The sequence below is a fragment of the Carettochelys insculpta genome, chromosome 5 (assembly GCF_033958435.1).
Source record: "Carettochelys insculpta isolate YL-2023 chromosome 5, ASM3395843v1, whole genome shotgun sequence".
NCBI lineage: Eukaryota > Metazoa > Chordata > Testudines > Carettochelyidae > Carettochelys > Carettochelys insculpta.
In genome coordinates this window covers 83,902,209-83,915,730 of record NC_134141.1, presented here as the reverse complement: position 1 = coordinate 83,915,730, position 13,522 = coordinate 83,902,209, and the positions used below count along the sequence as shown (strand labels likewise).

Below are 13,522 nucleotides of genomic sequence, written 5' to 3'. Positions count from 1 at the left end.
TGTACACTCTACAGCAATGTTCCTTCTAACCCTTACCACCCATAAGTGGAACAGATTCTTTACATACGTCAAGGCACATGCAAATGTGCACCACCAGTAGAAACAAAACATAGCTGTGGGTGCTCTTGGGTGGCACTGGAATCTCTCCTGAGTAGCCACACAAACATACAGTTTATAAAGAACATTAATGCAGAGTCATGATTTCTGAGTTCTATACATGGCTCTGCTCCTATATCTCACTGTTTGACTATAGGCAAGAAACCAAACCTCTGATTCATTTCTGCCTGTACAGTAATTGGAATTCTTCAAGACATATCTATTCACACTTTGGTGTGTATGTATTCTATGTACTTGAGATCCAAGTCTTCCGCCTAGCAGCACCCACTAGGTCTGCATATATGCTCTGAGAGTGCTTGTGTTCCTGCACTGAGGGCACAAAGGGTGAATCAGAATGCACTGACCCACGAGTCTTCCTCGACTGCAGAACTGAATGATAGGACTCTGAAGAAGAGTAGGTTGAGGAACACATGGATAACATCACAAAGGACTCCAGTTACTGTAGAGATGTCATCAGTGCTGTCACTTCTCCCAGTTTGAAAAGCATGCACGGCCTTGCCCAGTCTCAGTTATAATATAATCAGTTATAACAACAACATGCAAACGTAATCAGTTATAACAACAATAGTTTGAACTTCATCTTACGTACTTAACATTCAAAATAGTGCTCTGCATCTTCAGTTTTGTACAAACATTAAACAATTTCAATACTATTTGCAATAGATAAAAGGATATTCTGGTTTGCTTCTGGTTTAATACTGTACCCTTCATCATCCACATCAGGAATGTTCTAAAAAAAAAAACAAATTTATGGCACTGATAAACTTTTATCACTGAAATAAACAGTCACAATAATGTAGTTGTAATTTAATATGTTGTACTTAGAATTTAGACTTGTTTGACACTGGTGCCAGTTTACAATCACAGTATCACACCTGGTGAAAGCTACAGTTACCTATTATTAGGCAAGTATATCAAGTTCCTCTCCATGGCTCAGAAATTCTTCAACAGTTCAGATTTCTCACTTCAACTATGTGCTTATGGGTCTGGAGTTAATCTGTGTAACTTTAACAAAATGCACTAGATACAGGTTGACTTTATTTGCCTTCAGTGGTAAGTCTAAAACACAACATTTTCAAGGCCTCACTGTTTTCAAATCTCTTTCCAGTTTCTACTTATATTATTTCAACTACATTATTGTAGGCTTTAATTTTCCAGGATTTCATACTCCGATTAGTATACAGAGGAGTCAGTCAACACTTTAGTAGAAAACCAAGAAAAATCGAGATGATGCAGTGTATAATTTGTTCCGCTACCGATGGCACTCCTGAATCTTTAACAAAATATTTTCCCATCATTAGTTTTAAAATATATACAATTTGCCCCAAAGGAGGAGTATAGGTTTACCTTGCTTATTTTCTCCTCTAAGGATCAAGGATCTTCAGTGGTCACCTTAAAATTATTTATTTGCTAACAGTTATCACATTCTCAGAGATCTTACAGGTTTTTTCCATGCATTAGAATAGGAAATACATATAGTAACTATGCAGCAAGTCAGGAAATGTTGATATTGTAATGGTGCCCAAAATATTAAAATGATACTTTTATAGTTTACCCCAGCTGTTACAATTTTATTTTGATTGACTGAGCCTCATTTCATAGCCATCCAGGCATGGACTGAAAGAAGAATAGACATTAAGTAATCAATGTTCTCTCCACTTTCCTTCCACTCCAACAAACAAAACAAAAAGTTGCCCATGAAATGCTGAATGAATCTACCCAAGATCTATCTGACAGTTCACACTGAGATGAGTGGCAAACAGGTCCACTTGGGGATAGCCCCAAATTTGGAAAACTGATTGTAGCACGTCCAGGTGAATGGACCACTCATAATTCATAAAGGACCTGATGCGGTTGTCTGCCATGGTGTTGTGGACCCCAGGTAGGTAGTGTGCTAGTAGGAGAATTAGGTATTGAATGCAAAACTCCCAAAGTCTGAGGGCCTCATGACACAGAGGAGAAAAGCGTCCACCCCCGTCTGTTGATATAACAAACTGCTGCCATATTGCCTGTGCTCACTGACATGCAATGACCTACCAGGTTGTCTCAGAACACCTCACATGCCAACCTGATGGCCCCGAGCTCCCTCGCATTCATGTGCAGCTCAAGGTCTGACATGCCCCAGCGAGCCGGAGTCCGGCACTCTCCCAAACGTGCCTCCTAGCCAAGTCTGATGCATCAGTTACCAGAAACAGTGAAGTCTGGTGAGGTCTGAAAGGACCTCTGCAAACACTATCCAAGCATCCAACCACCAATGCAGTCCGCAAAACCTGCTGTGGTAGAGTCACTAACACGTCTATGGTGTGTCTCATATGATGATACATCCCGAAGCCAGCCACAACAGGAGATGGCACAGGCAAAGCCTGACATCCTGCATCACAAATGTGCATGCTGCCATGTGTCCAAGGAGTGTTATACAGCAACTTGACACTACTTCAACTTGCTTTGTGGGTGTAATAATATCAGCCGTAGTGCTCCTTAAAATTGACCTAATGGCATTCACAGTGAAGACAGTGACACTGTAAAATCAAGCTAACTGCCTTAAAATCGACTTAATGATGTAGTGTAGACATAGCCTTAGTCAAGTCCAGATAGAAAACTAAAGTTCTTTTCCCTTTTAAAGGATGGAAATTCTTCCTAATCTTTTGGAGTGGGAGGTTTTGGAAAGAAAATAAACTGATTATTGTAAAACCTGGAGATGATCTTTGTTAGAAATTTAGAATGGGAGTGGAGATAAACTTTAAACTTGGAGAAAACTACACAGAAAGGAATTGACACCAGGGCTCTGAATTTACCCACTCTCCTCAAAGACATAATCCCAACTAAAAATGTCATCTTCAGAGAAAGAGGAAGCAGAGAAATTGCAAGAGATTCATAAGTAGCACCATTAATTTTGTCAACATGAAGTTCAGGTGCCAAGGGGAAGTAAGATCTTGAACCTGGGGGTACATACACCCAAGACTTTTACAAACCAGATGGTGATGAGTTTGAGACACATTCTCCAGAGTACGATCCTGACGTCTGAACAGCTATAGCATTCTGCATCACTTTACATGAAAGTAACTATGTTTCGAATGTGTTTTATTTATTACGGGATTTCACCAAAGGGAACAGTATAAATAGCTTGAAACTTGAGAGAGACAATAGATGGAAGTTAAAATCCTGTTCCAAGTGCATTTATGAATGACTGGGAATAACAGAGACCGGTAAACAAATGAAAGTTCAAGTTTTCTGGTTAGAAATTATGAAAATATTAGATTTTCCACAGTCTGCAAGTTAATTCAATTGCAGGTTCATACAATGCCTACTGTATATGAAAGGAATTCCAGGTACATTTAGAGTTGAATTTGTTTCATTATGTCTTTAAACCATGAGCATCAAAACAAGCAAATCAAATAGTACACATTGTAAGTCAAACCCAATTATGTTTCACTCCACTGATTTAACCTTAGAGCTGTCAAAAGTCATTATTTCTATAAATGGCCTGATAAGTCAAGGGTTAATTCTCTGTTCTTTCACCATAAAGTCACCCAAACAAGTACATTTCCTTTGTCCAAATTCTTTCAGCAATTTAAATAAGATGTCTTTGTAAGGGATAAAAGAGCCGTTTCGATTAAGTGGATAAAAAAAATTGGACTGTTCAAAAATTATGTACGGTACCAAATAATACAAACAGCATCATGCATTTTTCTTATTTAGCAGAAGTGCACCACTAAACTATTTTTGATCATCAAAATTCCACCCTTCTTAAATATAAACCTTATAATTAAAGCAGACAAGTGTATACATACTAAAATTACACACTTATTTAGAAAATAAGTCTACTTACAACTGAATCTGCATCTGGACATTCCCTGTATAAAAGTAAAGAAAAAAAATGTAACTATCAAAATGCATATGCGAAGAAACAACATTTATACAATTTTGGAATTTTCTTCGGTAGTATTTAATTTGCTTAAAATCCATCTCTTTACACACAATTCCTAAAAAGCAACATTAACATGGCCTTATTTGACTGACAATATTAATGAACTGAATTTTCTGGAGGTTTAAGCTGAGTCCACTAAGGCAAGGAAATTCACATAAACGCTGAGAATCAAAACTGACACTCCAGCCTAACTCATATCATGGTGTAAGAAGAAGAAGAAGAAGAAAACTATAATGGAATGAGTTAAGGCGGGAATGCCAACCTGGATTTTAAGCTATTGTGTATGAATTCCACCTTGTTCTAGGTTTATGGCAAATGTTCAACAATTTTGCATAGGTTTATGTAATACGAGAGAATCACGTCTATGCAGATGATATGCACGTGTCAAAACTTCCCCAAAAACAAACACACAATAAACCACTGTCAATAATACTAATGAAACGGTCCACATAAAATCGTTTTATTCATTTGGACAATAACCTGTTCTAGAACCAATTACAACTAGGGTAATGCAGTTCAGAGTTCTCTCTTCCATAATTTCACTTTCAGATCATGTCCAAGAACCGTATGGGTGTTGGAGACATAATGTGATAAATTACAAGAACTGGTGTATATTCCAAAAAGTAACAGGACAGATCATCACCACATAGGTTTGGTAAAATAAAAATCACTTATTCAAGAACAAAAAAGATTCCAAAAAAGAAATTGGTCAATGTGTCGCCTCTCTAAATGCTTTATATGGGACGGTAAACAGTTTCTGTATTCGAACAGAAATTTTTTTCAAAAATGAAAGTCTGGTCACTTGGATTGACATGAAATTCTAGGAGACAACTGACAAATGCAAGCTGCAGAAGCAGCTACTCTTGATACCTGAATATGAAATGAGCACATAGGTCTTCTGTAATCAGTAGCACTATAAGTTTAAAAAAAATCCAACTAAACAAAAAAAATTAATAAACACTCTCCCCCCCATGCACACAGTTACTCATTTCTTGTAAGTGTTGCTCTTCAAGAGATGTTGTTCATGTCTATTCCAAGTTAAGTGCCTGCATGCATTCATGCATGGCAGCCAGAAAATTCTTCCCCTAGCTAGTAACTGTAGGGTGATGGTACCCAATATAAGGTCCTGCTGACCCACAACTCCCTCAACCCCTTTCAGGTCCTTCTTGCCAGCTACTCTAACAGAGGGGATGGGGACAGGTATTGGAGTGGACATGAACACCACATTTCAAAGAACAATAGTTATGAGAGGTGAGTAACTGTTTTTTCTTCGAGTGATAGTTTATGTGCACTCTAAGGCAGGTGAATCCAAGCTAACTATGGAGATGGGGTTGGAGATTTACCAAAGGCCTACATCTCACCTGATGAGTGACTGCACAATGTGCTGCGAAAGTGTGAACAGATGACCCCAGTCACAGCCCTACATATTTCATGTATAAGAACTTGAGCCAAAAAGGCTGCAGGGGGTAGGTGAATAAACCCCCACCATCTTATAGCATTCTTTAACACACTCTACAATCGAGGAAGAAATTATCTGAGGAGACAGATTGACCTCTCAATTCTGTCCACAACAAGAAATAGCTGAGGGTGTTTTCCTGAAGGGTTTAGTCCTATCTATGTAAAAGGCTAGGGAATCTATGCACATCCAACGAATGAAGGGTCTGTTCCCTAGTATTAGCATGAGGCTTAAGGTAGAAGACGAATAGAGAAATGTCCTGACAAATGGAAAAAGATAACTACTTTCAGAGAAATGCCAGGTGTGGTCTTAACTTCACCTCATCTTTATGGAAAATTGTGCAAGGTGAGTTGATTGTGAGGGCCCTAAACTCAGACACCCTCCTGGCAGAGGTAATAGCTACAAGGAACACCATCTTGTACAGCAAGTATTTAAGAGAACAGAAGGCCATTAGTTCAAGCCTGTAAGATCAGCCAACACTAAATAAAGGTTCCACATTAAGTACTGGCTATCTAACCTGAAGGAAGTGCCTTTCTAGACCTTTGAGGAATCTGCAAACTAAGGGATTAGCGAACACTGAGAAGCTCATGGCCCCTGGTGAAAAGCTGATACGGTAGCCAAGTGGACTCAAATGGATGCAAGGAAAGACCCTGTTAGTTTAGGTGGCACAGGTAGTCACACAGAGGGTCCTTCAAATGGGAAGTCCTGGGTCATTTGCTGAACCTTGTATGAAGGCCCGAGACCATGCACCCTTCCCTCACGGCGATGCCTGATGACATGACCTACATTGCTGCATCAGTGGCATCCAAGGCTGCTTGAAGAGCTGTTCTGGCTATCAGCTTGCCCTCCTCAATCAAGAACGTGAACTCCACCCTGGAAGCAGCTTAACCACTGAAGACAAAATGTTAAAAGTGTACCTGCTCACTACCACTTGTTGGTTAGGAATGCAAAGTTGTAAACTTCCTACTAAATAAATTTTTCTACAAAATAATTTTAGCCTCTTTTCCTCTCTGTAATTTGGAGAGGGAGTCAGGTACCCTTTCTGCTCCCTTTCAGGTTCCCTGTGGTTGGCAGCATCCACAACCAGAGAGTCTGGAGGAGGGTGGGTATAAAGGTGCTCATATCCCCTAGATGGTACAAAATACCTCCTCTCTTATTTCTTCTGGCCATAAGGAGCACTGAGGTTAGAGTTTGCCAGGCCATTTTGGCATTGTCTGAAAAGGTTTTATTGGGGGCAGTGTTCCACGTGTGGGAGCAAAAGCGTTAAGGATATCTACCATGAAATCAGTTTCTTCTGAGACCTCTTCTGCTTGTACCCCCAAACCTTGGGCCACCATCTGCAAGAACTGTTGTAGAGTTTTATTATGCTCTAATGCAAGTGCCATGGTCATGCCTGCTAGTGCCTCCTTGGGTGATGAGGACAAAGATATCACAACCAGATGTGACTGTTCTGTGCCCTCAGCTCTCGATGGGTCCCTCAGATCAAATCTGTGTGAGGCTGGGGCTGGCAGGGTCAAGGTGGGAACACCCACAGTGGTGCAGTCTGAAAAATGGATGGTGTCGGTGCGGTGTCAAGGAGATAGGTGAGCCAGGAGTTGCCACAGGGGGTGGAGGAGTGCCCATTGGCACCAATATCTCAGGTAATGGTGCCAAAGGTATTGGGCCTGGGGTAGATATGGGTACCAATGTTGGGGGCACCATTGTTAAAGCTGCTATTGCCACTAGTGCCAGAGGGATGAATGAGATCAAAGCACCCGAGAGCGCACTGGAATGAAGCTGGTGAATCTGGCCCTGGCTCTCATGATAGGCCTAGGGTGTCCAAAAGGGCCATTGTGGAGGTTTTTGCCACTATACTGGCCACTGTGCAGGAACTGAGTGTTGAATATGGCATGAGGAGGACCTCCCACTCCTACTTCTATACTGCTCAAGTGAAAGGAGTCAGACTCTGATGGTGAGGATTATAGTGGTGCTGTGCCTCTTGGTGCTACTGGTGGGCACCAAGGACTGATGTCCTCTGGTGAATGGGAGTTAGTTGCACAGTGCCAAGCACCAGCGGTCTTGATAGCGTAGTCAGCTTCCCCCTGGATGGTGGCTGTGCAGCCAGTTGGCATGGAAAATGCTTCCTTTGGGGGTGGGGGCGGGGGGCAGCAGTGAGAACAGTGACATTGCCTGCATCAGGGTCTGTGCTGCTTGAAATGCCTCCAGGGTGAATGGAGCTGGATCTCCTGGCGTCATTAGGAGAATTGACAGTGCAGAAACAATGCTTATTCAATGTGATATGGTTCTGAAAAGGGGTGGCCCTGCTCATGTCTCACCACTGTGTTTCCGTATGTCTGGAGGAGGGAGACCTGACCCTATCCTGTTCCTTCTTCTTGCGTGGGGGAGAGGATTGAAACATATGTCCTAGCCACATGGGTCTCGTGGGTTGCATGGTACCTCTGTGCCTTGTCCTTGGGCAATGCGGCTGCCAACATGCTCCTCACCAAGGATAGTGAACTTAGTGCTGGGTCTGACAACACTCTCTTGGCTTGGAATGTCGCTACCATTAAGAGAACCTTTAGACACTGGACTCTGTCTTTTAATATTCTTAGTTTAAAAGTCTTATAGACTGAATAATGATCCTTCTGGTGAGATTTCTCCAAACACTTTAAAACATGAAGTCTGGTGTGTGTGCATGTGTGTGTGTCAGTCACTCTTGGGCATGCATTTGCTACAGTCAGAGCAGAGTTTGAAGCCTAGGGACCTAGGCATGACCTGGCACTGGGGCCTCAAGGGAAGACAGAACAACCCTCCCAAGAGCTCTGACAGGAAACCTAACTAATTAGCTGACTTAAAACAACTGTTTCACTATAATGAATAACTATTTACATTACGTAGACAACAGCTAGTGCTAGAGCACTTGTGAATAAAAAGTGAGAGGAAATTCCAGCTAATTGTCACCATGGGAAGAAGGAACTGGGGGTCAGCAGGGACCTACACTGGGGGCCATGAATGAGCCACTCCAGGGGGTATCCAGCATGACCCTATAGCCACCTGCTAGTAGAAAAAAAAATCTTCTGGCTGCCATGCACATTCAGGCACAAACACCCTGACTTGGAATGCACATGAACAATAACTTTAAGAAGAGCAAATGTTATTGTAAATGAACAATATTTTGTTGTTTATTTCTTAAAGACAGCTATACATATGACAAATAGAAAGAATAATAAAATTGGCAACAGACACGTTGATAGAGCAGATAGTTAATTCAGACAATATATAGATAATTTCATCATAAATGAGTAGAGAAATCTTGCAAAGAGACCAATCCATTAATATGGAACTCCAACATCACCTTAAGAAGGGACTTAGAAAGGGGCATCCCCCCCCCCAGCCCTTTTTTTTTTTTTTTTTTTTTAAACAAAGTGCATAGGAATACAAGGCCTATGTCTGTGACTAAGTTCTAGTTTACATTTTACATCTTTGATAGCCTAGCTAAAGTAGCAGCAACAGGCAAGATTTAAAAACGCATGCACCCCCTCATCCCATGGATGCTGCAAGAGAGGACCCAAAGAGAAAGGTCATCTGATTCCTCCCATGCATCTCAAGACATGAAAACTGGGTTTTACAACTTTTGGCATTAAAAAAAATCCACCTAAACTATACAAACAAAAGACTAATATGGGTGATGCATAAACAAGAAGGATTAGAAACACCAGTGGAAGCAAATTAGAACAAAGCCATGGACGGCCAAAAAACCAATGCAGCACATGGTAAATGGATTAAAAATTGACTACTTGATAAATCTCAAAATGAGAGTATAAATGGGAAGTCATCATACAGTGAGGGCACTTCTGCAAAGTCTCATAGGGTCTCATACTTGGCCCAATAACATTCAAAATCTTCACCAAAAAGCTAGGAGAAAACAAAATAATTGCTGGTAAAATTTGCAGATGACACAAAAATTGGTAGAATGGTAAATGATGCAAAGAACAGGTCAGTTCAACAGAATTATATAGGACCGCATGGTAAGATGGGCTCACAAGAATGTGTGTTTTAATAATGATAAGTATGAGCTCACACAGATAGGAATCAAAAATGCAGGTCACACTTGTAGGATAGAAGACTGCATTTTGGAAATCAGCAACTGAAAAAAAAAAAAAGACTTTTGCAGCATGCTGGATAATCCACTATAGAGCAATAGTGAACAACCTTCTTTGGCTTATCTTTTTATCTTAAATTGGTTAGAGGTAATTTGAAGAGAAGATTTCTGATAATACATAATTTATCAGATAAAGGCATAAAGACAGAGCAAGATTCAATGGCTAGAAGCTGAAGCTATGCAAATACAGACTAGAAATATGATTGCAACTAACCACTGGATTAATCACCAGTTTAGATATACAACTTCCAGGATATGAAGTGGATACTACATAAAAAAATTCAACTGTCCTAATAAAAGATGAATTCTAGCTCAACTAAAAGTAATGGCCTTGACGCAGGAATCACCAATGAAAACTGTGAGACCTGTGTGATGTTGGAGGTCAAACTAGATAGACAATAACAGTCCCTTACGAGCTTACAATCTGTTCAGTGCCATACTCAGCTGTGAAAAACTGTGCAATTCTGGTCCTCAAGCAAACTAAAAATTTCAATGCCAATAGGAGAGCAGGAAAAAGGAGTTTAAAAGGATCAAATACATTAAATGCCAACTTCCAAGTTCTGCCTATCTTTCAACAGGCTTCTTAAATAGAGAGACAGATTAAAGTCTCCTACAGTTGACTCTAATGAGTGCTGGAAAGAGATGTGATATTCAGGAACCCGCATAGGGGCTTTCATATGGAAATTTTGTCTAAAATTTTTTTCTTTTTGTTGCTTGCTTATAAGCACAAATCAAATATTTAAGCGTTCAAATGTTTCAGAAGCAAAATACTCGGGCCTTATTTCAAAATAAATTTCATTTGCCTATGCTACTAGAAAATTTATATACCAAACACTTTGAAAATTATGAATCATAATTAGCTATGATTTCAAATTGATCTATTCAACTTGATTTTTAAATGCCCTTTCTGATAAAATACATTTTAATTCCTCACTTTGAAAAATACTTTCTTAGAGTGTTTAAAGGTTATTTGATATTTTATTGTGGTTTATAAAGGTCTTTTCAGAAACCGAGAAATTAAGGCACTGATCCAGATCCTGTACTTAGGTACACACAATTTTATTCATGTGTCGAACCATTGACTTATGTGCAACTACTCAAATGAATAAAGTTACTTGTATGCTTAATGTTTTGTAGTACAAAGACCTAAACACTTATGCAGAGCAAACTGCAACACAACGTACTGTCAAATGCACAGAGTAAACAAAACAAAATCTATCTCCAACTAGCTTCTTTCATATACAGTCATTAGATGCGTTACTTGCAATTAAAAGAGAAACACATTTTTCAGGGAAAAAATCCTTTTCAAGTTAATGATGTGCTTTAAACATAATCTGCAAAGTTACTTCTGGTCTCAAACATTGCCTATTTATCTTCACAATCACACTTTTCCATTTTCACGTAGGTTTGCATGCTCTGGAGTGGAAAGATACTTACACAGATTCTGAATCTTTTTCTTTCTTAATAATTCCTGATAAAACAAATGGCTTTCTTTTCCTTGGTTTGACCCCTACAGAACAAATGTTTCTCATTAGAAGATCACCATGATGATTTTACATTTAATAATACAGATAATAAGCTTATGAACACAATTCCGTGTATAACATTTATGTCCACCTTCAACGCTGCATTTTCATTACATAGGTATTTAAATCGTTTAAATTTATTTTTGATTCCCTCTTCCCACTACACTGGGGGAGAAGGTATGTAAGATTTACAGTTTGACAGATACTGCTCAATAAATCCATAATCTTATATTATTTACATAAACGCAAGACAGTGGATATTAGAGAGAGAATGGGCAAAGCAGCAATGGACAATATAGCAGTAAATGTCATTAAGATTTCATTACTTAAAAAAAACTTTGTAAAATCACAAGACATCTTGTGGAATCTTATGGTAGTCTTCTATATTATATTAATAAAGGATCACAAGTATGGTATGGGCAATACCCTAGATCATCTGTTCAACTGCCAAACCCTACTTTGAAATTCTGCAGTAGTAGTCAAGGAAGAAAATCAGTCCAACTTCCATTGCAAACCTGAAACTAAATCAGCGGAGTCAAAAGCTTAGCAGCCTGCTAACAGCAAGAAGAGGAAACTGAATAAAAACTATTCCAAAGGTTAAAATCCTCTGAATCATAATAAACAGTATCTTCTGCATAGTAAAACTGATTTCAAATTTTGGACACAACTGTAACATAATACAAGTATAATTACTGCCTTATGTGTCAAAATTAGTTTCAATCAAAGGCAGTCTCAGTCTACTCTTCTGGATTTATGCTGAAGCAAATCTGACTTCTTCCACAGATCTGAAAATATGGGCCTGCCTATAGGGTTCCACGAACAGCTGGGCAAGCTGTGAAACTATGCCTTTTATTCCAGTCACCCCCGAAAACCCTCAAGTGAAGCAAGCTATGTTTTCACTAAGATGGTTATATGTGGAACAGTAAGTCAAAAACTATTCTGCCCATTTGAAAACATTTTAAAATGACAATGTTCCCCTTACTATCAGCCCATTAAGTGAACAGATACAGCAAAGGGCTCCCCACTCAGTCCTGGAAATTTTCTGGCTGAGATAACTGGAGCCCTTTTAATCCAGAAGCTACAATTCACCCATTTATAAAATAAAAACAAGGTAGACTGATGGAATCCCTCCTCTCTGGAGCAATAATAATTCTTCAGTGTATTCATTTTTCATTTAGTCTATTTCAGAAAGAACTCTTTCTCATCCCAAACTCCAGTTTTCAAAATCGTGCTTCCGTGATTAACCATCAGAACATTATGAGACTAATTCCACTGTGGTTTTAGCAACTTACTTTACCACTCATAAGTTACCCAGTCATTTGCAAATAAAGTCGCTATTCTAGAAACAGAGGACAGACCAGGAAGCCAAAACCAAATGAATATACATGAAAGCACAGCCATTTATGAGAAATATTCTGATGCTTCAGCAACTGTACATTTAAGTTGTAAAACAGTGGCACAAGATGTTTTCTTGAATGCCCGTTTAAAACAAATAATGAATTAATCAAAAATAGGATTATTAGCTGTTCAAATTATTTAAAAGAGTGACAATTTTAATGTTTTGACTGCCATTCATGACCTGAGATACATTTTCAATTAATATACTCATATACATAGTTTGAAACAATCTATATATCTCCTTTCAGACATTTAAAAAATATGCTACAACTTTACTACTACAACTCACCTTCAACTGCATTAGCTGTGTTGCATTCTTCAAATTCAATAAGACCTTAAAAGAAGAACACCGAAAATTAATATTGGTTTTAATTTTATAAGGAATTTTTGAAATGTTTAGGTATGTGGCATCTTTTTCTTCCAAATAGACTGGATAGTTTAGTTTCTGATGTTGATGTAGGTGAGTAGGCCTCAGGAGACTAGAGAGACAAAGAAGGTAAGGTAGTGATATTACCGAACACTGGGTAGTCTTACAACAATGCAGTTTATATCTCAGACATCCCTAACTGCATGGTGATCAATCAAGTTGCATAACCACACAAATACTAAGGTTTCAAATTTGAATATTTAGATATTAAGGCAACAATATTATATGGCCAGAATCCATGCAAAATGTGTTTGACTACTACTAAGAAAACTGCAAGCACAATTTAATAAATGTTAACTTCAAAGTAGCTACATTAACACCACTTTAGGACACAAACTTTTACCTTTCGTCGACAATATATTCAAATTTGCATACATAATACTATATTAAACTAAGTTTTGACTTTAATATCTTTTAATGAGAAAAAAGCAAAACTCAAAATGCAAAAGAAAGATATGGCTACAGCACTCTAGTCTAGTCTAGTAGCATCCTTCAGTCTACGCAGACTATGGATCACGCCCTTCGTAGT

The 13,522-nt window shown here is 38.9% G+C and overlaps 1 protein-coding gene across 6 annotated transcripts in view; it reads right to left on the bottom strand.

The window, feature by feature from the left end:
• The window catches only part of FCHO2 (FCH and mu domain containing endocytic adaptor 2), a 178,154-nt gene that overhangs the window by 62,818 nt on the left and 101,814 nt on the right, over positions 1-13,522 (bottom strand). For all 6 annotated transcript variants that reach the window (XR_012645764.1, XR_012645763.1, XR_012645766.1 and 3 more), the window contains exons 9-12: positions 12,856-12,900; positions 11,080-11,152; positions 3,947-3,971; positions 793-847 (exon numbers count right to left, since the gene is read on the bottom strand). Coding sequence is in view for 2 of the 6 variants with exons in the window: in XM_074995423.1 (XP_074851524.1) it covers positions 793-847; positions 3,947-3,971; positions 11,080-11,152; positions 12,856-12,900 (198 nt within the window). In the remaining 4 variants the exon portion in view is untranslated. The remainder of the gene's footprint in view (positions 1-792; positions 848-3,946; positions 3,972-11,079; positions 11,153-12,855; positions 12,901-13,522) is intronic.